Here is a 26,212-nt window from a genome sequence, read left to right as displayed (position 1 = left end):
ATGCATGTTGTTTTTTGGGGGGTGGGGGAGGGGGTAGCATTGTTGACGTGTTATCAACAGCAGTTTGTGATCACCGTTTGCAGCCATGGAGTTGATGACACAGTTTGAGAGTGTGCTGAGTGTTTTAGGCAGAGGCAGTGTGGAAGTGTCAGTGAGTGTGTTGTGTGGTTGGTTTTTGCTTCAGAACGATATGTTTAAACACAATTAGTGTTTTATGTGACATATGCGGATGTAGGCGAAAGATGAAAAAAAGGAAGTAATTATTGTCCACATTTATTTTAATTATGTTTTATACTTTACAAATAAGCATGCATAACTTCAGATTCATTTCATACTGAACTTACAGGAGCTTTCAATACAAAAATACAGTTTAATTAATGTTCATTCAACTTATTGCATCGATATCAAGTGATACAGTTACTCAGTCTGACTGACACTGGGCACTCCATTTAAAATGAACATCTCAACATTTCAGCTGTCGTTTTGACCCTCTTCATCATTAAGGCAACCTAAGGCTTCACTAATAAAGGACCACACAATAAGAAAATAAATATTTTTACAAATAAAGAACATCTCTTAAATAAATACCAAACTAGTACACAGGAAGTACAGCTGTGTGCCAGATGTTTTCTAAATGCTGAAGTCCTTTAAATTCTGCCGGGGGTTTTAAGTTTCTTCCAAGCATATCTGCCATTATATAGCCGGCCAGCAAAGGCGAAATTCTCCCTCCTTTCGATATCCTCTTTACTTGAACCCGAGGGAAAATGTCATGAAGTTTAGGAAATATGTAGGCAGAGGGGGAAACAGTCCTAATTATCACAAGGCTGGAATTTAAATAAAAAGGAAAATAGGCTACTAGTAACTTACATGATTTTCGTCTATTGTCAGTCATCGTTTGTCTTCATCTGAACATCAATGATGAACGGACGGCCGTAAAGGCGGAAGCCCTGGCACATTTTTCTGGAGCTTTTAGAGAATTTGAAATGCCCTTATCATGGTTGCCGCTTACACACTTCCAGGTCATTTTGCTCAGCTGAATGCACCAGTAGCTTTTAAAGAAGCAATCAACTCCTGAAAACAGTCCAACACAGACTTACAAAGAGAACAGGTTAACTCATTGGGTAACAGTTAAATCATTTCAGTGGAGACAACACCGTTTGGCCAGATCTTTGTCCCCACCCAATTATGTTGTAGTCTCTTACAGTCTGAAAGGAGCAAAACCAGACCACTTAAAAATCCTGATCCATTAGCTGGAAACAGTCTTGCACACTTTTGCATAAAATAACACTGATGCCAAACAGCAGCTTAAAATGTTTAGCAGTCGGGCGGATCCTGGACGGAGGTGTTTAGAGACTTTGGAGAGAACTGGCAATGAATGTCAGAACATGTAGTTTGTTTGTTTTTTTTAAGTGCAAAAGCTAGCAGCTAGCAGCAAACACTTTGGTTGCAACTCCATAGAAAACATCTAATTTTATCAGCCAAAACTGTAAAAAAAAACTCATCCAACTTGGTCCAAAACAGTCTGGAAGTTGTTACTCTTACAGATGGTCTAAAGTTTGCACAGATGAGCCGAAGCATTAAACTTGACCCCGTAACCAAACCCGGCATAAAGAGGTGCCGTAATTGTGGTGTTAAAGGTGTGGAGGTGGGTCAGGGTGTCAGCGGAGACTCTGTAAAATGACACAGTCCCAGCCGGACAGTCCACGTAGACTCCCACTCTGTGCGAGACGGCGGAGGAGGGAAGCGGGATGAGTGTTCCGCTGTTGTCGTGCCAGGCGTTGTATCCTCCGTCAGTGCAGGTCAGACTCCAGGATTGATCGTTCCCTCCAAACTTAGAGCCATCGCTGTCTCCTTTTCTTGCAATGCCTTTGTAACTCACTGCGATGTAAACCTTTCCTTCCCACTCAACCTCCCAGTAACAGCGGCCAGTCAAACCCTGTTCACACAGCACCTGAGGCCAGTAGTTGAATCTCTCTGTGTGATCAGGATACGGGTGCTCTTTTCTCAGATCATTCACCTTTCTGTTGTCATCAGACAGTTTGAGGAATTTGTGGGCCGTGTTGGGATCTAGTGTGAGTTCACAGAAATCTGAAGGAAGGACAAGAAGGTTTGGTTTGATGGTTTCAATCTGCTTATAAGAACAACTAAGAGTTTAATTTTGTGAATCCAAACAATACTTACACTTCCTCAAACCAGGTGTCAACCACTCTACCCCGCTGGGGTTAAATCTGAAAAACAATCAAAGAGAGAAGTCAGGATGGGTTAACCAAACAAAGTCAGAAAACGTAACTCTTCTGTCTGCTTCATAATCATTGAGAGCGTGTTTACATACGTGGCAGTGTCCAGACTCCATTGGGGATCCTCCAGCACAGCGGACAGACGCTTCACTCCGGAGTCTCCTGGATTGTTGTAGCTCAGGTCCAGCTCTCTGAGATGGGAGAGGTTGGAGCTCAGAGCTGAGGCCAGAGATGCACAGCCTTCCTCCGTGATCAGACATCCCGACAACCTGCAAATAACGCAGATACGACAATAAAGAATGACTATCTATATCCTAACATGGCCCGACATCTCATAACTGCAACAAAAAAACAATTCAAGAACGTCGTCTTTTCAGCAGCAGGCAAGGAAAATCTTTTAACAGGGAAAAACCTGAGCGGTTCCAGACTCTTGGTGGTTGGCCATCTGACTAATTTAGCGATGTATAATCATATCATCTGTGTAGCTAGAACACTGACTGGTATTTTACCATATATCTCCCTATTTCAGGTCTTCTTGTGGTTTCTAGACCTCAGAGAAGTCTAAGACTGTCTTTGTGTTGTTTTGTGGAGGTTGTTTAGGATTGGCTGCTGGGGAACCACTATTAAGTCATGGATGATGTTCAACCAGATGACTCATGTCTTCACTTACAAAGTTAGAGAACTTAAAAGGTTTTACATGCACAATAATTTAAATAGAATCTTTAAAGACCTGTAGTTTAATTTGTCATCATGCAATACCTAAAGATCGTATCTAACCTCAGAGTTTCCAGTGCGCAGTTTGGACTCTCCAAGCCGGTTAACAGCATCTTCACACCCGAATCCCGCAGGTCGTTATTACTCAGCTCCAGCTCTCTTAGACTGGATGACTTGGAGCTGAGGACTGAAGACATAGCTTCACAGCTTCTTTCAGATAGGTTACAGCCACTCAGTCTGGAGAGGAACAATATAAAAAAAATATGTGCATTTTAATTGTTGGTAAATAGACTTCAACTTGTATAGTGCTTTTTCTAGTCTTCAACATGTGTAAACCAAAAAAAGATATCCACACTTACAAGACTTTCTTGGATGCTTTGACCACAGGCAGCAGCCTCAGAAGAGCCTCCTCTGAAGCAGAGTACTTCTTCAGGTCGAACACGTCCAGATCTTTTTCTGATGATAGCAAGATGAAGACCAGAGCCGACCACTGAGCGGAAGAGAGCTGGTCAGTGGCAAGGCTACCAGATCTAAGGTACTGCTGGATCTCCTCCACCAGAGAATGGTCCTTAAGCTCGTTCAGACAGTGGAACAGGTTGATGCTTTTTTCTGGACTGGGGTTCTCTTCAATCTTCTCCTTGATGTACTGGACTTTGTCCCGATCGGTCTGTGAACTACTTCCTGTCTGAGTCAGCAGACCTCTCAGGAGAGTCTGATTGGTCTGCAGCGAAAGACCCAAAAGAAAGCGGAGGAACAAGTCCAGATGTCCATTTGGACTCTTGAAGGCCTTGTCCACAGCACTCTGGTAGAATTTTGTCATTGTTGATTCATGGGAAGTTGATGGTTCTTCAGACATCAGATTGACTCCAGAGTTGATGAAGGTCAGGTGGACATGAAGAGCAGCCAGAAACTCCTGAACGCTCAGATGGATGAAGCAGAACACCTTGTCCCGGTAAAGTCCTTTTTCTTCTTTAAAGATCTGTGTGAACACTCCTGAGTACAGTGATGCTGCTTTGATATCGATGCCACACTCTGTCAGGTCAGATTCATCAAAGGTTATATTTCCTTTCTGCAGCTGTTCGAAGGCCAGTTTTCCCAGAGACTCAATCATCTCCCTGCTCTTTTTGTTCCAGTGTGAATCTGTATCTCCTCCATCATACTTCATGTTCCTCCGTTTGGACTGGACCACCAGAAAGTAGATGTACATCTCAGTTAGGGTCTTCGGCAGCTCTCCTCCATCTTTGGCTTTCAAAACGTCCTCCAGAACTGTAGCAGTGATCCAGCAGAAGACTGGGATGTGGCACATGATGTGGAGGCTTCGGGATGTCTTGATGTGGGAGATGATCCTGTTGGCTAGTTTTTCATCTCTGAATCTCTTCCTGAAGTACTCGTCCTTCTGAGGGTCGTTGAACCCTCTGACCTCTGTCACCATGTCAACACAGTCAGGAGGGATCTGATTGGCAGCTGCAGGTCGTGTGGTTATCCAGAGGCGAGCAGAGGGAAGCAGTGTCCCCCTGATGAGGTTTGTCAGCAGCACATCCACTGAGGTGGACTCTGTGACATCAGTCAGGGTCTGGTTGTTTTTAAAGTCCAGAGGAAGTCGACACTCATCCAGACCGTCAAAGATGAACACCACCTGGAACTCTTCAAACCTGCAGATTCCTGCTTCTTTGGTTTCAGGAAAGAAGTGATGAACAAGTTCCACCAAGCTGAACTTTTTCTCTTTCAGCACATTCAGCTCTCTGAAAGTGAATGGAAATGTGAACTGGATGTCCTGGTTGGCTTTGTCTTCAGCCCAGTCCAGAGTGAACTTCTGTGTTAACACCGTTTTCCCGATGCCAGCCACTCCCTTTGTCATCACTCTTCTAATTTGTGTATTTCTTTCAGATGAGGGTTTATAGATGTCTTCACATCTGATTTTGGTTTCCAATTTTACAACTTTCTTGGATGTTGTTTCAATCTGTCTAACTTCATGTTCATTATTGACCTCTCCGGTTCCTCCCTCTGTGACGTAGAGGTCTGTGTAGATCTGGTTCAGAAGAGTTGGGTTTCCTGCTTTAGCGATCCCCTCAAACACAAACTGAAACTTCTTCTTCAGATTAGATTTGACATTGAGTTGGCACATGGCAGGAGATTCTGAAAATACAAGTAAGACAAAAATAATGACCTATTCTGGCAAAATACTAAACTTGCACGGATGGCATTCATTAGGAGTTCTTTGTAGTATCTCTTTAACAAAAGAAGCCAACAAGTTACAGAATATTTAAAGTAATGTTTTAAATTTGGTCCTGAAATTGTTCTATAATTTAAGAATGCTAAATCTGATGCCTCGTAGGCATTTTGGAGGAATTTTATAGTTCTTCAAAGAGTTTCCATGTTTCCACCAAGCAGACCGGTATGGGTCAGTTTGGTGCAGTTTGGTATTTGGTAGTCCTGTTTGTGCCTTTTCACAACCAACCGTGCCCTATTTGGTTTGTGACGTGTAAGCCGGATGCAGATAGCCACTTCAATTACGTATTAGCGCGACACAGTGTGCTAAGAAATTCAAGAAAGACGAAAATGTGACACAGTAAACAAAGACCAATAGGGTTGTGCTTGTCCTTTACCCTAACTAGGTCAAGTTTCACTCTATTGGCTTTGACACTTAATGCTAATCTGCTCCTCAATAGTTGGGTACTTTAATGACAATCACCCTAATCACTCCTGGTTTCACCTTATTTTTTTGGACACTTAATGCTAATCACTGCTCCTTTATGTTGCTGAGCACTTTAATGGCCCAGTCTGCATCCCTGCATTGACTGTTTAACGACTGTACTCACACCTCTGGCACTACCTCAAACACCTCTGTACATGCACATGGAACTAGTTTCTAGAAGGTCAGCACTTTGTTTCTAAGGTCCTTTAACTGTTTACAGGTCTCTTTTAACCAGCACATGTTTTTCTCTCCGTTACAGGTTATGTACATTATGCTATATAAGTTTTAAGTCTAATGCTAATGCTAACTGCACAGGTTTAACTTGTAATTATATTTACTCTTTGTCACATAGGGGCTCCTAAATCTTGTTTGGGGGATTATTGTATACAGAGGGGAGGGGGGACAGCGGGTGTGTATTGTAACTAATGTCTTGTGTCCTGCCTGTCTGTATACTGCTACTGGATGTCTTGAATTTCCCTCGGGATCAATAAAGTATCTATCTATCTATCTATCTATCTAGAAACGCCACAAAATACGTGCCTTACCGAGAAAAAGCAAACAAACTGTTTGGTGGGAAACGGGGCTTTGCAGGCAAAAAGGACAGTGAATAGTGTTCAGATTCTCTGTGGATTATTTCACTTCAAAGATGGACACTGGTTTTCAATCAGTATGTCTTGGTTTAACACCTGTTTCTGGTCTCCATTGTAAACTAAAAGTTGATTTTGGAGAGGTAGTCCCTCTTTCGTTTCAAGGAAATAGACAGGATTGGATTCAATGTGGGATCTGATTTGATCCTGAGCAAAATTAGGGCATGACTTTTATAATAAATGTTAAACCATAAATCTTCTTACTGCTCTGCAGAAGGTCAGCCAGCTCCTCCTGCTTCATCCTCCTCATGAAGTCCACGGTCATCTTCAGAAATGCTTCCCTGATCCTCCTCCTCTGCTCTTTATCCTCGCCGTCCTTTAAATGCTCATCCTCGGGCGGACTCTCTGAGATCTCTGCGTCGTCTGGACTCAGAACTCTCCGGAGATTCTTCAGCTCATTTTTCACAAAAGTGATCATCTTCTCCTCCAACATCTGGAACAAATTTTGAACCAATCATCAGATCTATGTTGGACGGACAGATGACCATGTGCTCTATGAAGTGCAGCATGGAGATTATTAGAAACAAAACAGATAGATTCATAGTTGCTGTGTGAACAGACCATAAATATGGAGTCCAGGTGTGTTTGCTGCTGATGGGCAGATTGACCGCTGGGAACATCTGAGCTCTGCCGGTCAACTCTGTGGAGGAACCACAAAGTATGAGATCAGGTGATGATACTATTAGAAACAAACCATACAGTGTGTGTGGATGGAGACATGAGCCAATCACACCTATTTGGTTTCTTGAAGCAGGCTGTAAACATCATGTCTTCATGTCTGCTGTAAAAACAGGCTTTTTGTATGTGACTTCCTGCGATTCTGTAGCAGCCTCTAGTGGACACTCCAGGAACTGCAGGATTTTACACTTCAACATCGGCTTTATTTTTCAGTACTTGAATGACATGCTGGAACTTCAGTTTTTGAATTGTTTGAAACGTTTTAATTGGGCATTGAGTTTAAGGGTTGAAACATGTTCAGATATTTAAAAAGAACAATATTTTGGCACAAAGATTTTTTTAATGATTTTTTTATGATACATTTTTTTTACATTTATATTTATTTGTTATTATAAAACATATGTGCATGTTTTTCATGGAGATTAAATGTTTAATGCCGTTTAAAATAAAACTAAAACTTCAAATATATACATATTTAGAAATTTAAAGTGAATATAAATATTGTATTTCTGTCACGATTCTGCAAAACTTCATTGATTACTTACTCTTCCAAAAGGGAGACCCTGTCCTTAAACGCTATAGGCTCAGCCTTTGACTCGTTGTCTCGGAAGCACTCACAGCCCGCCTCTGATCCAGGTTCAGATCCAGGTTCAGGTTCAGATCCAGGTTCAGATCCAGGTTCAGATCCAGATCCAGGTTTTGTTGACTCTGGTTTCTTTAGGATCCTGTATAAAGAGATAAACAAAGTTGATTCATCACCCTGAAAAATCCCGCAGACATTTAGCACGCCGTTTATTTTTTCTGTGACTCTGAAGAACAGATTAATATGAGGAAATCATGAACCCGGGTTTCTTTTGACATCATTGTTGGTCAAGTGAAGAGAAAATCTGCACTTATACAACTTATAAACAAAGAGAAAAGAAACAGGATAGGTTTGTTTCATGTGATACATTAATGATCTAAAACCAGGTTGACATTTCATCTGTGGAAACATCACCTGTGCTCTGGACCACAGGGGGCCTTCTGAAACTGGATTGGATCAGACATGGACATGTTACTCCTGCAGGACTCGCATCTTGGATCAGGTCTGGGGTAGATCCTAAATGACCAAAAATAAATGAGTGAGTGTACATAAAACACGGCTGCACTGTGAGACACCCACTGTCGCGTTAACTTACATGTTTATTAGCGGAACTTGTGACACAATCATGTTGGATCCTTGTGGACTCACAGATCAACATTCCTGTTGGACAAACAAAACACACAATGAACGCGCAAAACAAACGATGCAAAAGTCCAACTCTTAAGACCTCAGGTTAAAACTTTTAGTCTGAAAAACCTGACAGTTGTTGCTGCTTCCTGTTTGGATGTGGAGAAAAAAAAAGTTCACATTTCTCTGTAATCATTTTAATTTGTAATCCTCTAAAACAGATGTAATGCAGGGTGAACCTCACACCGGATAACAACAACAACACCATTAATGATGATGAATAAAAGGTCACCATCATGGAGCTGAAGGTAAACATAACAGTTAGTAATAATGTGTGATATAAATAAAGCATTTCGTCAGTGTGGCTTCTCTGTCAGGAGGTATTTCATAATGAAAGCTACAAAAACGAGAATAGAAATGAAGATGTGATGAGTTGTGAAATGATGGAGATTCCCCCCCTCGTTCTTTCACACTGACGGAGAAGCATTTGAATCATGCTTCGAGTCATGCCTCCAGAGGTGAGCAGGTAACCTTTGACTCTCACGTTTACACCTATGGGCAACGAGCATGTGTTTGGACTGTGGGAGAAGGACCGAGTATCTGGACAGAATCCACACAGAGAGGCTCCTGTCAGACAGGGATTCAAACCAGGAACTCTGTGAGGAAACAACATGAACCACAACGCAGCCCCAAGTGTCATTAAATTAAGTCAAATGAAATGTTGTTTTACTGATGACTAAATTGAGTCATAACACTATCATTATTGATATGCTGTTATTGGCCGATACTATCGGCTGGCCGGTTAATCGATCGGGCTCTAACTGTTTTAATTAAAAGGGATCATTTTGATTTTTCCTTTTTTTCTAAACTTCCTGAAATAGTTCAATTGAAAGTTATTTTTCTTGACCAGAGTGTGGTTGCACACATTTTTATTTAAGCTATTTTTTTTTTTTTTACACATGAAAGTTGTGAAACCTCTTGAAATAGAATAGGAGAAGTCTGTCAACACCCTGAAGGCCGGGGAACATGCTGTGTCTATGAGTCACCATTCAATAACAACTTATCACAGTTTACGCCCACAGACTTAGAGCCAGTGTTATTGCTTCCTGTCACACAAAAAAACACAACATTCAGTTTGAGATGTAATCAATTAAATGTTCAAACCCTCAAAAAACTAACTAATTTTGGGAATCTGACAGATGCTGCGTTCACGTGCTACTCGGACGGTCGTTGATTTCAGTTCTAAAAGTCTTAATGTGGTAGGTGGGGGGAAAAACACAACACAAAGAGGTGTTGATGCTACAAAGAGGATCAGTGAAATATTACTGTTAAAAGTTGTGCAATAGGCCGACATGAATTACTAAAAAAAGTGCTGCGTATTGCGTGTTTTAGAACTCGGAGTCTCGTTTTTCCGATGCACCCGACATCACATGAATGCAGCATGTTTTTCTCCACTGATTGAGCCGGTTTAACTCACCTGAACAGGTGACTGCGACGCCAGAGAGTTTCTATCCTTTTTTCTGAATATTCCCGCCGTCTTCAAACTCAAACAGATTAAATATGAAGTCGTTAAAGGGCTTAAACTTTACCGGAGAGAAAAAGATTCGCGTGCCAAGGTGCCAGCGTCCTTGCGTCCTTTGCGTGAGGAGATAAACAAGGAAGCGCCTCGAGGCGTCACGTGCGATAACTTTCCATCCAGGAACTTCCCTATATGGTTGTTATGGTTTTGTTGCTCACACACCACGCCCATCTCGTTACGTCATCATGCGCTGCTTGGCAGGTGATGCAAAAGTAAGACAATGTGTCCTAAAGTATTAGTTCTCATGTTGCAAATATTCATCTGTTGATTTTATCGGAGTTCTGACGTCACAAACAAACAAACAGTGGGGTCATTTCTGTGTTATGTACACATTGTGTTGACCTCAGACTAAATATCACAACACAAAGATGAGATTAAAGAAGATAATTAACTCCTGAATCGTGTGAGTTGTTTGTAAATAAATAAATAAATTCTCAGGTATAACACCTGAACTCACCTTCAATATACACAATTTTACCATCTACAGAGGCCCAGAAGTCCCAAAAATGTTAAAACAAATAATTCAAATAAAAGTCAATTGTGGCTATATATATATATATATATACACACACACACACATATATACATACATACATACATACATATACATACATATACATATATATATATATATATATATATATATATATACTGTATATATACTGTATATATAGTTGTATTATGTATTTGTAGTATTACAAATACATAATAATATTTAAATAACAGTACATAACAGGTACTACATAATACATACAAATACATAATATTATGTATGTATATATATATATATATATATATATATATATATATATATATATATATATAATACACATTTTTATTCTGTTCATATTTTTTCTTTTTTTTTTTGGCCAAAAACAATTTCTGTTTGCATATGTAATAATTAAACGAAAGGTTTTATAACGCTGCAGCTCAAAGACCCCTCTGAACCTCCTACCTCCCCTTCGTCCTGAGTCTTAGTACACAGAATCTTTAACAGAACTACGTGCTCAGCCCCTGTGGCCTTTTACCCGTACTGTACATGTTAATGTATTATTGAAACATTTATTTGTATTTAAATTATTAAACGTATTTGTTATTTTGGTCTTTTGTCCAAATCATAAAAATAAACACTTCAGAAGTCTTTTATTTATTGAGTTTCTCAGAGCTTCATGAGGAGTTGGTGCCCTCTTGTGGTTAGAAGATGAACTGCATGATGTCTCTTTATGGGTTTGAAAAACTGAAATATCGTGACACTTTATTTACTAACCAAACTAATAAAGACAGATACACAGAAGCTGTGATGATCACTGCCTTCCTGTGGTCACTGTCAGTAACTACAACCCACATTATATTTGGATTATTAAACCGCTTATTGGTCAACACATGAAAAAGAAAATCATGTTTACTGCCCTCCTGTGGCCAGACGGAATAACTACAGCACTTTTAACAATGTGTTTTTATCTTATCATTTATTTAGAGAAAAAAAATCTTATTTCTGAAACTTTTAATTGATTGATTTATTGGCCATCTTGTTGTTCTTTTCTTTCTTCGAGTAAGTCTGGTCTTTCTTGTTATCGTCCATCTACTCGTCCGGTTCGTGGGCTCCGTAACCGAGTCGGTCTGCAGAGGGGAAGTGAGCCCAGAAGGTCCTGGCCAGCTCTTCGATCTGGTCGTAGCCAGCGTGTTTCCGGAGCTCCTCCACCCAGCCGAAGAAGTCGTCAGAGGTCATCGCCCAGTTTGGGATACTGCGCTTCTGTTTCCCGCCTGCTGGGGGAGAAAAAAATAGAAACATAAATTTAAAGGGACAGGTTGTTTGTTAGGTTGAGAAATGTACATGCAGGTAAAAGTCAGAAAGATGCCACTGTCACTCACCTTCACCTGCATCGCCTGCATCCTCTGGAGCCCCTGAAACAAAACAGAATACTGTAACGAACAAACCACAGACGGTATATTGATGAGTGACATAACCAATCTGTCCCTGCAGGGGGCGCTGGAGTCCCCCGTGTGTCCCTGCAGGGGGCGCTGGAGTCCCATGGATGGCGGTCTCCGTGCTGGAAATGCTGTCTCATGCTAACTTTGAATCAAGCTAACGACAGGCAGAGAGCTGAGGTGGGTTTTAAGCCTCCTGACAAACCGTTACACGGCGCCCACCTGTCAATCAGCTCAGCTACACGCCTTATTGTGAATAACTCTGATCCTTCATCCAATCAGAACTGCTGAGTCATCAAAACATCCCCCCCCCGTACAGTGTGTGTGGATGGAGACATGAGCTAATCACACCTATTTGGTTTTTTGAAGCAGGCTGTAAACATGTTCATGTCTGCTGTAAAAACAGGCTGTTTGAATGGGTGTGTATGTGACTTCCTGTGCTGCTGCAGCCAGCCTCTAGTGGACACTCCAGGAACTGCAGCTGTAACATCATTTTGCAAAACACTGCGTTGGAGGAATTCTGTCTTTAGAAAATCTGTCACAGTGAGACCTCCTCCTGAGTGTTTCACAGAAAGAAGAGGAAGGAAGGTTTTTCTGTTTTCCTCGCTGTTTCGTCATTTTCAGCACAGATCCTCGAAAGTAACGAGCAGGTGAGGAAAACAAGAGAACAGCTTTTTTTTCTTGTCTGACCTTGTTGCTTTAAGTTTGACCTCTCAGGCTCAACGGGTATTATTTTTCAGATATTCTAACATGACAAAAACAAAACAAACTAAATAGTCAGTATGAAGTAACACTGAGGAAAAACAATCAGTGGTTACAGTTCTCTTTGGTTTTGAGTGAATTTGACCCCGGGCATCTTTGATGTGGCTGCAAACATCCAGAATGAAAAGTTGGAAGTTTTATTTACCTGCAGGAATCAGCATCAGGAGGACGAAGACGCTCAGCAGAAAACACTTTGTCATGTTTCAGCTCCTCTGAGGACACAAAGATCACAGAGGAAGATTAAAAACCTCGTCGGACTGTTTCACTGAAGATTCTTCTGTTTGTAGAAAAGACAAAATTCCTTCATTTTATTACCACTCGTTATTTTTCTCCATACGCCGAACAGGAACTTTGTAATAATTAGTAGTGCTGTAGTCCTCGAGATCAACTTTTCTGAAGGTCTTTGTCCCATCATGGAATCTGAAGCATTTTTATCTTGGCCTCAGACTGGGCTGACTCTGGATTTTAAACCAAGACCATCAAGACCAGCACTGATCCTGAGATTAGAAGGAAAACCCCTCCATCTAAAAGAACAACTTTTTACCCCCTTTACTTCGGACGCAATCTTCCCAGTGTGTTACGGCCTAAGTCAGTGACACAGGTGTTCATGGTCTTGGTCTCGGGACCTAAATGTCTTTGTCTTGGTCTCGATCCTGACACGGTCTTGATCCCTAAATGTCTTGGTCTCGTCTCTGTCTCCGAGCGCTCGGGTCTCGGATCTGTCTTGGTCTCTGTTGGCGTGGTCTCGACTACAACAGACATTTAGAGAAATGAACGGTGCATAAAAACACTTTCTAAACGCCAAACAGCACCTTTTACACTCGACTCTTTTCAGTGACGCTACGAAAAGGAAACATGCTCACCTGATCTGTAAATCTGCAGACCTGATGTGAAAGTTTCTGGAAGTTTCAGCTGCGTCTGTTTTGGGGGTTTTGAGGGTTTTTAAACCTTTTCCCTCTCTCACACCTCCCCTCCACATGGCTGAGCTGACCTCTGACCTTTACGACCTGAATGGACGTCTGTCTCTTTTCGTTTTTTCTTAAAATCATCCTGAACTCGGAGAGAAAAGTAAAAGTTGACATTGACATGCTTTTAAAACAGACAGAAGGAACAAGGGGGGTCCTATGTCACTCTTGACCATCCCTTTGGACACGCCCCCATCTCTGAGAACAAAGTTCATCTTAAAAAAAAAGGACCTTTCATCATTTACAAACTCTGCTGACAGCAGGTCTGACACATCAAGTCTGTAAGAATGACACACTTCCTGTCAGGCGGAAAACACCACAAACAAACCCGCAGTCTGAGACAGCACGCTGCTGTGTTCAAAGAGATCTGATATGATCTCCTTAACAGTTAAATCACAAAAAACTTTAATTTAGTTTATTATTTATTGAAGGCTTATAAACACATACAATCTGTGCGGTCTTCATTACAAACACTGGTACTGCAAATTAATCTATTGACGTGACTGAAAGACAAAATTACAAGGATCACTGCTCACTAGTGGTCACTGTAAGAAACTACAAATCTGACAATAAGAAAAACAAAACTCTCAGGGACTTATTTCACATTATTTGAGCACCAATGTTCATCAGTGAAATTTTAACAAACTGAATAAATACTTATTTCTAAACGAAAAGAAAATTAATAAGTTCCCTCCAGTGGTCAAAGTGTGTCACTACAGCACTATTTTACATTCACCATAATCATGACGTAATAATTAGTTTTCATCTAATCAACTAAAATGGTTTATTTAAAAATGTGCGTCGTACAAACAGTGTAATAGAGAGCAGCTGTGACATCTTCTGACCACCAGAGGGCGCCAATATCTCACGAATGCGTTTTAAAGTTTCTATGTCACATTATCACAAGTTTAATATTTATGTAATTGGTTCAGGAAGTATGAATGTTTACTTCCCCCGGGTGTTCACAGTAAGGAATCACAACTAAAACTTACGGCGTAGGAATCAGGACATACACTGTAAAAATCACAACACAGGACATGCTATTTAAATACCAGACCACATCATACACTGTAAAAAAAAAAACAACGTAGAAGGGGAAAGCTGGAAGTTAATACTCAGCAGGATAAATAATAAAAAAAGAGTATAACTTAACTGAACCAATATGAAAGCAGCAGGAACTAGATGAAGTTTATTGACTGAAATACCAAGAACCACAGCGTGACCCTTCCGGACCTGGGCATCGCCGTCCCACCCCGTTTCCAATGTCACAACTCGTTATCAGTTTTAGCCTCAGGACAGACTCACTGATTGGTTGACCATCAGCCTGGGCCAACTGGAGACATTCAAGTGCTGTCTTCAGGTGTTAGAGTCTGCAGCTGACAAGCATACACAGTATAACACCACATACGCTACTGTTGGAAGAACTGATCCATGTGAGAATATTCACGAAGGCTGCTGTTTAACGCTTTCATTTGTCATCGCGTACGCAGCTCCCTCAGGTGAAAAATTGTCCAATGTTTGGAACACTAAACTGGTATACCCCAACTAAATTACATTACATTGATTAACTTTGTCTACCACATTGAAGGAAGCAAAACTAATCCGTTTTCACCTCGACTCATTTTAAAACGGTACAATCTCCAGGTCTCGAGCTGCTGCTGCTAAAAACCTAGCAACAGTGAGGAACGCTCTTAATAAGATTTTAAGGGCGTATTTCACAGTTTTCTGCTTGGATACTATCGAAATATAGCTTACTTATTCTCTTACTAGTTCACTTGAGGTATCTACCCCAACTTTAAAAAGACTGGAAGTAGGAGGAGTTTATTTTGTAAATGCAAAATTGCATCAATCAGTTTAAGATATTTTTGACACATTTTGTTGTTGAATTAATCAAAATGACCTCAAAGATGGATTGCAATGTGATCCCATTCAAGCTCAACTGATCTACTGAGCAATAAGTGGCTCTCCCTCTTCCACAGAGTGCAAAGACACAGAGGAACCAGCCAAGAACCCGAACCCAAAACCGGGGTAAACGGGTTCAGTGAACGTCGAGCTGAAGGTGTAGAGGTGGATCAGCGTGTCAGATGAAACTCTGTAAAATGACAGAGTGCCAGCAGGACAGTCCACATACACTGCTACCCTGTTAGGGTCCGAGGGGGAGGACAATGAGTAGATGGATGTTCTTTTGTTGTTGTGCCAGACATAGTAACGACCGCCATCAGAGCATATCAGCCTCCAGGACAGTTCGTTCTCTCCGAAAACACAGTTTTCACTGTCTCCTTTCCTGCCGATCTCCCTGTAAGCCACTGATATGGAACATCTTCCTGTCCAATCCACTTCCCAGTAGGCGCGACCCTTCATACCGTTTGTACTCAGGAGCTGAGGGCACCGGTCAAACCGGTCTGGATGATCAGGATGGGACTGATCCTTCTCCACATACGATGCCCTGCCGTTGTTGTCGGACAGCTTGATGTTTTTGTTCACTGTGTTTGAGTCAAGTGTGACTTTGCATTCATCTGTTAGAGAGAAAAATACAGCAGTCGTTATTCCTGATTAACTGTTTAATGAAGACTCAAGACAATAGGAGGTTTGTGCGAGTGATATCCCAGTTTCTGGATGAATCATACTTACACTTTCTCAAACCTGGCTTCAACCATTGGATTCCATCAGGCTGCACCCTAAAAGGATTGGCGGTCATCATCACTCTCAAGTACATAAATTCATTACATATTTAAAAAAAAGACTCAGATCGATTGGTAAATGTGGCAACGTGTCCATCTCATCCACTCTCTACCCATTGGCCAATCATCTGTTTCCAAAACTATACACACCCCCATCCCCATCCCACCTTCAGCCCAAGAAAGAAAATGGTCCAATTTATTTTTGCAACAAATTGTTTAAGGCCACAGCGGGCTTCTCATACCTGAGAGTTTCCAGTTTGGTGTTTGGATCCCTCAGTCCAGCCGAAAGCAGTTTTGCTCCCGACTCACCCAGGTGGTTGTAGCTCAGGTCCAGCTCTCTGAGATGGGAGGGGTTGGAACTCAGAGCTGAGGCCAGAGAGGAACAACCGTCCTGTGAGATCAGACAGCCTGACAACCTGCAAACAACGCAGATATGGCAGATAGGATGATCAGGCTAACGGCAAAACACAAATCTTTTGAGATCCAGATCCATCTTTAATCCCTCCAGCATCTCAGACCCTTCCCCATGGTTTCCTCCTATTTGGACCTGCCTGGAAAACTCCTGGTTCAGTACAATGCTTACATCGCTGCTGAAGCTGCACAAATCCATGTTTGGATCTGTTTTAATCCAACTCATGAACCCCAGAGTACTCATACCCTTCCTTGAAGACCAAACCCAGACCCATGACCATTGGTGGTTGTCGGAACATACAGTAGATCAACTGTCAAATTTTAAGATGTGCCTTCAGAGTGACTTCCCTCACCATGACAGTAGCATGACAGCAAACACTGCACTAATTCGTCAAGTGCTCTTACAATCCATTTAACCTTCACTCTTAAGCAAGACCCAAAATCCTAGAACTTGGCGACAGCATCCCATTGCCTTCCAGCAAAGACCACTGGCTTGGGACTTTGTGGGGTTGATTAGCAGGTGTCCTCCAAGGAATCTTTTCTGATTCCTTGATAGGTCTTTTCCAGAACTTCAAAATCACATTTCAAGTTGCCCTTAATTGAATGGGTTAAAAACGTATCTTGACCTGAGAGTTTCCAGTGTACAGTGTGGACTCGCCAGTCCAGCAGAAAACAGCTTCACTCCCGAGTCCCGCAGGTCATTGTTACTGAGGTTCAGTTCCTTCAGGTTTGAGGACTGGTTGGTCAAAACTGAGCACAGAGCTTCACAGCTTCTTTCCGAGAGATTACACCCACTAAGCCTGGAGAGAAAATAGTAAAACACAAGTGATATTGTTATTTGTCGTTTCTTCCTGCAAGAATTGGCATAAACGTTATGATGGAAAAAGCCATCTTACACAGCTTTCTTGGTGGCCTTTACAACTGGGAGCAGCCTTAGAAGAGCCTCCTCTGAGGCTGAGTATTTCCTCAAGTCAAATTCCTCCAGATCATTTTCTGACGACAGTAAGATGAAGACCAGAGCCGACCACTGAGCAGGAGACAGCTTCTCGGTGGACAGACTCCCTGATCTCAGGAACTGCTGCATGTGCTCCACTAGAGAACGGTCTTTAAGTTCATTCAGACAGTGGAACAGGTTGATGCTTTTCTCTACAGAAGGAGCCTCCTCAATCTTGTCTTTGATGTACCTGGATGTTTCTTGATTTGTCTGTTCGCAATTGTCTGTCTTTTTCAGCAAACCTCGTAGCAGAGTCTGATTGGACTGAAGGGAAAGTCCCAGGAGGAAGCGCAAGAACAAGTCCAGGTGTCCATTGGGACTCTTGCATGCTTCGTCCACGGCACTCACGTAGAACTGGGTCTCTACAGTTGCCTCATTTCTTGTTTCAGACGACTGGGAGGGTGATGGTGTGACTGAGATCAGATTGTCTCCAGAGTTGGTGAAGGTCAGATGGACATGAAGAGCAGCCAGAAACTCCTGAACGCTCAGATGGACGAAGCAGAACACCTTGCTCTGGTACAGTCCTCTCTCCTCTATGAAGATCTGTGTGAACACTCCTGAGTACACTGAGGCTTTTTCGATGTCGATGCCACAGTGGGTCAGGTCGGATTCGTAGAAGATCAGGTTTCCCTCCTGCAGCTGCTCAAAAGCCAGTTTTCCCAGAGACTCAATCATCGTCTTGCTCTCTGGACTCCAGTGTGGATCTGTCTCAGCTCCTCCATCATACTTGAGGTTCTTCACTTTGGACTGAACCACCAGGAAGTGGATGTACAGCTCAGTCAGGGTCTTGGGCATCTCCCCTCCCTCTTCTTCTTTCAGCACATCCTCCAGAACTGTGGCAGTGATCCAGCAGAAGACTGGGATGTGGCACATGATGTGGAGGCTTCGGGATGTCTTGATGTGGGAGATGATCCTTCCTGCCTGTTTCTTATCTTTGAATCTCTTCCTGAAGTACTCCTCCTTCTGAGGGTCGTTGAACCCTCTGACCTCTGTCACCATGTCAACACAGTCAGGGGGGATCTGATTGGCAGCTGCAGGTCGTGTGGTTATCCAGAGGCGAGCAGAGGGAAGCAGTGTCCCCCTGATGAGGTTTGTCAGCAGCACATCCACTGAGGTGGACTCTGTGGCATCAGTCAGGGTCTGGTTGTTTTTAAAGTCCAGAGGAAGTCGACACTCATCCAGACCGTCAAAGATGAACACGACCTGGAACTCTTCAAACCTGCAGATTCCTGCTTCTTTGGTTTCAGGAAAGAAGTGATGAACAAGTTCCACCAAGCTGAACTTTTTCTCTTTCAGCACATTCAGCTCTCTGAAAGTGAATGGAAATGTGAAGTGTATGTCCTGGTTGGTTCTGTCTTCAGCCCAGTCCAGAGTGAACTTCTGTGTTAACACCGTTTTCCCGATGCCAGCCACTCCCTTTGTCATCACTCTTCTAATTTGTGTATTTCTTTCAGATGAGGGTTTATAGATGTCTTCACATCTGATTTTGGTTTCCAATTTGACAACTTTCTTGGATGTTGTTTCAATCTGTCTAACTTCATGTTCATTATTGACCTCTCCGGTTCCTCCCTCTGTGACGTAGAGGTCTGTGTAGATCTGGTTCAGAAGAGTTGGGTTTCCTGCTTTAGCGATCCCCTCAAACACAAACTGAAACTTCTTCTTCAGATTAGATTTGACATTGAGTTGGCACATGGCAGGAGATTCTGAAAATACAAGTAAGACAAAATAATTACCTATTCTGGCAAAATATTAAACTTGCAAGGATGGCATTCATTAGGAGTTCTTTGTAGTCTCTCTTTAACAAAAGAAGCCAACAAGTTACAGAATATTTAAAGTAACAATGCTTTAAATTTGGTCCTGAAATAGTCTAAGAATGCTAAATTTGAAAACAGCTCTGGTCAAACTAGCCCAACGTGTTAGACAATGGAGTGTTACTTCACCAAACTTTCCTGGTTTGGTGTAGACACTCAACTAGATCACAAGGACTAAAGGGGAAATGCTCTGAAGGGGCCACAAGGGTCAGTAAGATGTGTGGATTCAAGGATGCCTCATAAGCATTGTGGAGGAATTTTATAGTTCTTCAAAGAGTTGCCATGTTTCCACCAAGCGGTCCGATATGGGTCAGTTTGGTACGGTTTGGCTCAGTAAGGCCTGATCCTGTTTGTGCCTTTTCACAACCAACCATGCCCTATGTGGTTTGCGATGTGTAAGCCGGATGCAGATAGCAACTCAAGTTACGTAATAGCGTGACGTCATATCAGTGCGACATAGTGTACCCTGCTAATAAATTCAACAAAGAAGAAAAACGTGACACAGGGTCTTTTTCAAACCATCCACTACACCCAACCCACTGAGGGTCCGCCATATTAAGTCCATCCCAAACCTTTTAGCGGGGAGTGGTAGTGGGCCATAAAACTCTCCGCCAGTGAGTCTGCCGACTTGATGATCACGTGTAACGCCTGTTGCGTCTGGTTGTCTCGGAAGAAGCCACATATACAAACACTGCTCCAACTAAGATCGACATTTAATATCATCATACAGATGTTAGCAACTTCGTATTTGATTGTGTTTTACATCTAAAGGGACTGTTGCAAAAACTAAAGAATATTAAATATTAAATCATATTGCATGTCTTATCATGTCTTATTACTGCTTGTCACTATTTTTATATTGAAGTTACTAACCTCTCCTTTTTTCTGGGAGCTCCTGAGCTCTCTTAGGTTCCTCAGGACTGTTGATGAGGATGGCCTGCCCAAACATTCACCCGTCCCCCCATCCTATCCTATCCTTCTTTCTGAATCTTGTACCATCTCCCCCATCCCATTTTCAAGCCCAGCACAGTTTAGCAGATGGCTGTTCCGTCATGATCCGGGTCTGCTGAAGATTTCTGCCTGTTAAAAGGAAGTTTTTTCTTGCCACGCTATGACGGATTCAGCTGGGCTCTTGTAATATAGCCATCAGTAAGGTCCTTTACCTGCTTTATGTAAACATAACAATGAGCATGGTCTTGTTACCTGCTCTTTTGTTAATGTTAACAGACAAACAGTAAGGTCCTTTACCTGCTTTTTGTAAAGTGTCTCGAGAAAACATCTGTTATGAATTGATGCTATACAAATAATGATTGATTGATTGATTGATTGCAGAAAACTCATTGTTCTACTTTTGATGTCTTTTGTAAAACTTAATTTAGGCTGCAACAAAAAATGAACGTTTTGCTGCCGTGATGTTCATTTGTAGTCTCCTTGTCTGTGCTTTCATTTAAGACAACCTGTTCTTTGATGTTACAATAAATTAACTAAACATTAAATTATAAATTACAATAAAGAATGTGGGCTCCATCTGAAGTCTACACTAATATTTACAAGAGAAAATCTACATCTTTACAGAATGCATTAGCTACATTAATAATAAGCTGTTCCCCCAAGATGCCACTGAGAAACTATGGTAACACACACTTCCTGTTTCCACCTGAGGGAGTGAAGACTGATGGACACTGATTTTCTATCAGTATTTCTTGATTTCTGGTCTCCATTGTAAACTTAACTCTTTCTTTTCAAGGAACTAGACAGGATTGGATTCAATGTGGGATCTGATTTGATCCCGAGAAAAATTAGGGCATAACTTTTTGAAAAAGAAGAGGCTGGTAATTGTTGCACATGGACTGTAAGTCCTCCTCAAGAAGAGCGATTTGTCTGTAGTCTATTAATAAATGTTAGCATGTTAAACCATAAATCCTCTTACTGCTCTGCAGAAGGTCAGCCAGCTCCTCCTGCTTCATCCTCCTCATGAAGTCCACGGTCATCTTCAGAAATGCTTCCCTGATCCTCCTCCTCTGCTCTTTATCCTCGCCGTCCTTTAAATGCTCATCCTCGGGCGGACTCTCTGAGATCTCTGCGTCGTCTGGACTCAGAACTCTCCGGAGATTCTTCAGCTCATTTTTCACAAAAGTGATCATCTTCTCCTCCAACATCTGGAACAAATTTTGAACCAATCATCAGATCTATGTTGGACGGACAGATGACCATGTGCTCTATGAAGTGCAACATGGAGATTATTAGAAACAAAACAGATAGATTCATAGTTGCTGTGTGAACAGACCATAAATATGGAGTCCAGGTGTGTTTGCTGCTGATGGGCAGATTGACCGCTGGGAACATCTGAGCTCTGCCGGTCAACTCTGTGGAGGAACCACAAAGTATGAGATCAGGTGATGATACTATTAGAAACAAACCATACAGTGTGTGTGGATGGAGACATGAGCCAATCACACCTGTTTGGTTTCTTGAAGCAGGCTGTAAACATCATGTCTTCATGTCTGCTGTAAAAACAGGCTTTTTGTACTTCCTGTGATTCTGCAGCAGCCTCTAGTGGACACTCCAGGAACTGCAGGATTTTACACTTCAACATCGGCTTTATTTTTTTAGCACTTGAATGACATGCTGGAACTTCAGTTTTTGAATTGTTTGAAACGTTTTAATTGGGCTTGTTCAGACATTTAAAGGATAATATTTCAGCCCAAAGATTTTTTTTCATTTATTTATATTTCTTTGTTATTATAAAACATGTGTGCATGTTTTTCATGGAGATTAAATGTTTAAAGCCAATCAAAATAAAAATAAAACTTCTTATATAAACATACAATTCATATTTCTGTCACGATTCTGCAAAACTTCATTGATTACTTACTCTTCCAAAAGGGAGACCCTGTCCTTAAACGCTATAGGCTCAGCCTTCGACTCGTTGTCTCGGAAGCACACACAGCCCGCCTCTGATCCAGGTTCAGATCCAGGTTCAGATCCAGATCCAGATTTTGTTGACTCTAGTTTCTTTAGGATCCTGTTTAAAGAGATAAACAAAGTTGAATCATCACACTTAAAGATCCCGCAGACATTTAGCACGCCGTTTTTTTTCTGTGACTCTGAAGGACAGAGACGTGTCTATTCGTAAAAACATCACCTGTGCTCTGGACCACAGGGGGCCTTTGGAAGCTGGATTGGATCAGACATGGACATGTTACTACTGATGGACTCGCAGCTTGGATCAGGTCTGGGGTCAGGATCAGGGGAGTCTGGTCTTTGGTAGATCCTAAATGACCGTAAATAAATTAGTGAGTGTACATAAAACACGGCTGCACTGTGAGACACCCACTGTCGCGTTAGCTTACATGTTTATTAGCGGAACTTGTCTCTTCATTAAGTGTGGTGCAGTGTTGGATCCTTGTGGACTCACAGATCAATATTCCTGTTGGACAAACAACAAAACACACAATGAACGCGTAAAGTCAAAAACTGCACTATATTTATTATACTTGTAACTTATAACTGTCAATACTGTTTACATAACCCTCTTTACATCACAAATGTCACTTTAAAAATTCTTCACTGATCACTTTAACGTGCCATTCACTGCACAGTATTATTACTATCTTTTTCATTGTCCTGCTGAGTCCACCACACTATAGTCCTCTGTATATATCCCCCACTTACGACCTGGATTGTATTTATGTTTATGTTATTATTTGATTTGATTTTTTGTTTTTGATTCTGCACTGCTGCTGCTGTAACACCCGAATTTCCACTTTGGGAATCAAGAAAGTTAAATCCTATCCTATCGTAAAACAAAGGAGGCAAAAGTCCAACTCTTTACACTTCCGGTTAAAACTTTTACTCTGAAAAACCTGAAAGTTGTTACTACTTCCTGTTTGGATGTGGAGAAAAAAAAGTTTACATTTCTCTGGAATGATTTTAATTTGTAATCCTCAAAAATAAATGTAATGCAGGGTGAACCTCACACCTGATAACAACACCATTAATCATGATGAATAAAAGATCACCATCATGCAGCTGAAGGTAAACATAACAGTTAGTAATAATGTGTGATATAAATAAAGCATTTCGTCAGTGTGGTTTCTATATCATCATGATGAAAGCTACAAAATAAAAATAGAAATGAGGATGTGATGAGTTGTAAAATGATGGGAGATTCCTCCTCATGCTTTCAAACTCACAGAGAAATATTTGAATGACTTGTTCAAAACGCCGAGTCATGCTGTCGTGGTTTTGTTTGGTTCTGTGTTTTGTCTCGTTTTAGTTTTTTATCCTTAGTGTTCTGCATCGTTTCCTGTGTTGCTTGTATGTGATTCCTGGTGTGGTCGCTTTGTTCTTTAGTGTTTACCTGTTGTCTGTAAGTTTGTTTCCTGGGTTATGTTTTAAGTCTAGTTTTTAGTGTTTCCTGTTTTATTTTGTAGATCTGGTTTTGGTGGTGGAAGTGTTGGGTTTTACTTTATACTTGTCTTTTAGTGTTCTGGTCTCGTGTTCTTTGTTCCTTGTGTTTCCCGCCTGTCTTGATTACCCTGATGTTCCTCACCTGTCTTAATTCGTCTCACCTGTGTCTGACCATGTCTCTTTAGTCTCTCTGTGTTCTTACCCTCTTGTCGGATCATTGTCTTTTGTAGGTGTCTTCTGTCGTTTGTCGCATGTGCTATGATTCTATCTGTTCCTCGTTTTGGATTTATTAAGTAAGTTTTTGTTTTGTCTTTTGCTTAATGTTTTTGCACAGGGAGAACATGCACACTCCACACAGAGAGGCTCCTGTCAGACAGGGATTCAAACCAGGAACTTCAGGAAATTCAATTAAGTCAAATGAAATGTTTTTTCATTGATGACTATCGTTATTGATATGCTGTTATTGGCCGATTTATCGGTCGGGCTCTAAATGTTTCTGAAATAGTTCAATTAAAAGTTTTTCTTGACCAGAGTGTTTTTGCACAATTTTTTATTTATGCTATTTATTTATTATATTTTTTTTACACATGAAACTTGTGAAACCTCTTAAAATAGAATAGGAGAAGTCTGTCAGCACCCTTAGGACCAGGGAACATGCTGTGTCTATGAGTCACCGTTCAATGACGACTTATCACAGTTTACGCCCACAGACTTAGAGCCAGTGTTATTGCTTCCTGTCACGCAACATTCAGTTTGAGATGTAATCAATTAAATGTTCAAACCTTCAAAAAACTAACTAATTTGGGGAATCTGACAGATGCTGCGTTCACGTGCTGCTCCGATGGTCGTTGATTTCATTTCTAAAAGTCTTGATGTGGTAGGTGGGGGGGAACACAACACAAATAGGTGTTGATGCTACAAAGAGGATCAGTGAAATATTACTGTTAAAAGTTGTGCGATAGGCCGACATGAATTACTAAAAAAAAGTACGTTAACAGATTAAACCCCCGCAGGTGATGACGAGTCTGACGTTAAGTCTGGCACTTTATTCAGAAACATAATCAGAAATACTTTATTAATCCAAGAGGGGTAGTTCGCTTGGTACTGACTCCAAGTTGTTGTATTGACTCGAGCAGGTATTTGAGTATTTTACAACTCGGAGTCTCGTTTTTCCGACGCGCCCGACATCACATGAACGCAGCATGTTTTTCTCCACTGATTGAGCCGCTTTAACTCACCTGAACAGGTGACGGCGACGATTTCTTCTTCCACTCCCAGAGAGTTTCTATCCTTTCTGAATATTCCCGCCGTCTTCAAACTCAAACAGATTAAATATGAAGTTAAAGGGCTTAAACTTTAACGGAGAGGAAAAGCTCGCGTGCCAACGTCCTTGCGTGAGGAGATAAACAAGGAAGTGCCTTGAAGCATCAGGTGCGATAACTTTCCTTCAAGGAGCCTCCCTATATGATTGTTATGATTTGTTTACAAACCACGCCCATTTCGTTACGTCATCTTGCGCTGCTTGGCAGGTGATGATGCAAAAGTAAGTCTGGGTGCCGAGCAGCTGAAGGCTCGGGCACCCATGGTACATGGTTTATGTAATAATTAAACAACCCCCCCCCCCCCCCCCCCCCCCCAAAGACCCCTTTGAACCCCCTACCTCTACTTTGTCCTCAGTACGTTGAGTCTTTAACAGACCTATGTGCTCAGCACCTGTGGCTTTTTACCCGTACTGTACATGTTAATGTATTATTGAAACATTTATTTGTATTTAAATTGTTAAACGTTATCTTGGTCTGCTTTGGTCTTTTGTCCAAATCATAAAAATAAACACTTCAGAAGTCTTTTATTTATTGAGTTTCTCAGAGCTTCATGAGTTGGTGCCCTCTTGTGGTTAGAAGATGAACTGCATGATGTCTCTTTATGGGTAGAAAAACTGAAACATCGTGACACTTTATTTACTAACCAAACTAATAAAGACAGATACACAGAAGCTGTGATGATCACTGCCTTCCTGTGGTCACTGTCAGTAACTACAACCCACATTATATTTGGATTATTAAACCGCTTATTCGCCAACACTGGAAAAGAAAACATGTTTACTGCCCTCCTGTGGTCAGACGGAATAACTACACCACTTTTTTTTAATCTATTTTATCTGATCATTTATTATATATTTAGAGAAAAAAAATCTCAATCTCATTTCAGAATTTTTTAGGTTTAGGTCTGGTCTTTTTTGCCATCGTCCATCTACTCGTCCGGTTCGTGGGCTCCGTAACCGAGTCGGTCTGCAGAGGGGAAGTGAGCCCAGAAGGTCCTGGCCAGCTCTTTGATCTGGGCTCAATCCCAAGTCCCTTATTTGCACCGAGTGTCCTCCGAGTTCTCTCCTCCACTTGCGTCTTAGCCCCGCCCACCAGAGATGCACGGAGGAAACGAAGCCGAGGAGAGAGGACCGAGGAAATCAGCTTTATTTTTTTTTTATTTAT

At 41.5% G+C, this 26,212-nt stretch overlaps 2 protein-coding genes across 3 annotated transcripts; both read right to left on the bottom strand.

Moving 5' to 3' along the window:
- Window positions 1–257: 257 nt before the first annotated feature.
- On the bottom strand, window positions 258–25,006 carry LOC306818934 (NLR family CARD domain-containing protein 3-like). The gene is made up of 11 exons (XM_079336672.1): window positions 24,965–25,006; window positions 22,667–22,743; window positions 7,969–8,070; window positions 7,517–7,696; window positions 6,855–6,933; window positions 6,498–6,726; window positions 3,311–5,087; window positions 3,015–3,188; window positions 2,333–2,506; window positions 2,182–2,228; window positions 258–2,088 (listed from the first exon to the last, which is right to left on the bottom strand). The coding sequence occupies exons 2-11, from the start codon at window positions 22,693–22,695 to the stop codon at window positions 1,550–1,552; spliced, it is 3,330 nt and encodes a 1,109-aa protein (XP_079192798.1). The 5' UTR covers window positions 22,696–22,743; window positions 24,965–25,006; the 3' UTR covers window positions 258–1,549.
- On the bottom strand, window positions 11,288–12,749 carry otos2 (otospiralin 2). 2 transcript variants are annotated; one of them, XM_079336732.1, is made up of 3 exons: window positions 12,597–12,749; window positions 11,633–11,665; window positions 11,288–11,527 (listed from the first exon to the last, which is right to left on the bottom strand). In XM_079336732.1, the coding sequence occupies exons 1-3, from the start codon at window positions 12,649–12,651 to the stop codon at window positions 11,343–11,345; spliced, it is 273 nt and encodes a 90-aa protein (XP_079192858.1). In that variant the 5' UTR covers window positions 12,652–12,749; the 3' UTR covers window positions 11,288–11,342. The 2 variants fall into 2 exon arrangements, with proteins under 2 accessions (XP_079192858.1, XP_079192859.1); XM_079336733.1 differs by having other exon boundaries at window positions 11,288–11,524.
- Window positions 25,007–26,212: the final 1,206 nt, after the last annotated feature.

This window comes from Symphodus melops, assembly GCF_947650265.1.
Source record: "Symphodus melops genome assembly, chromosome: 23".
Classification (NCBI taxonomy): Eukaryota; Metazoa; Chordata; class Actinopteri; order Labriformes; family Labridae; genus Symphodus; species Symphodus melops.
The sequence above is the reverse complement of the archived record's forward strand: the minus strand, read 5'-3'. Positions and strand labels throughout refer to the sequence as shown.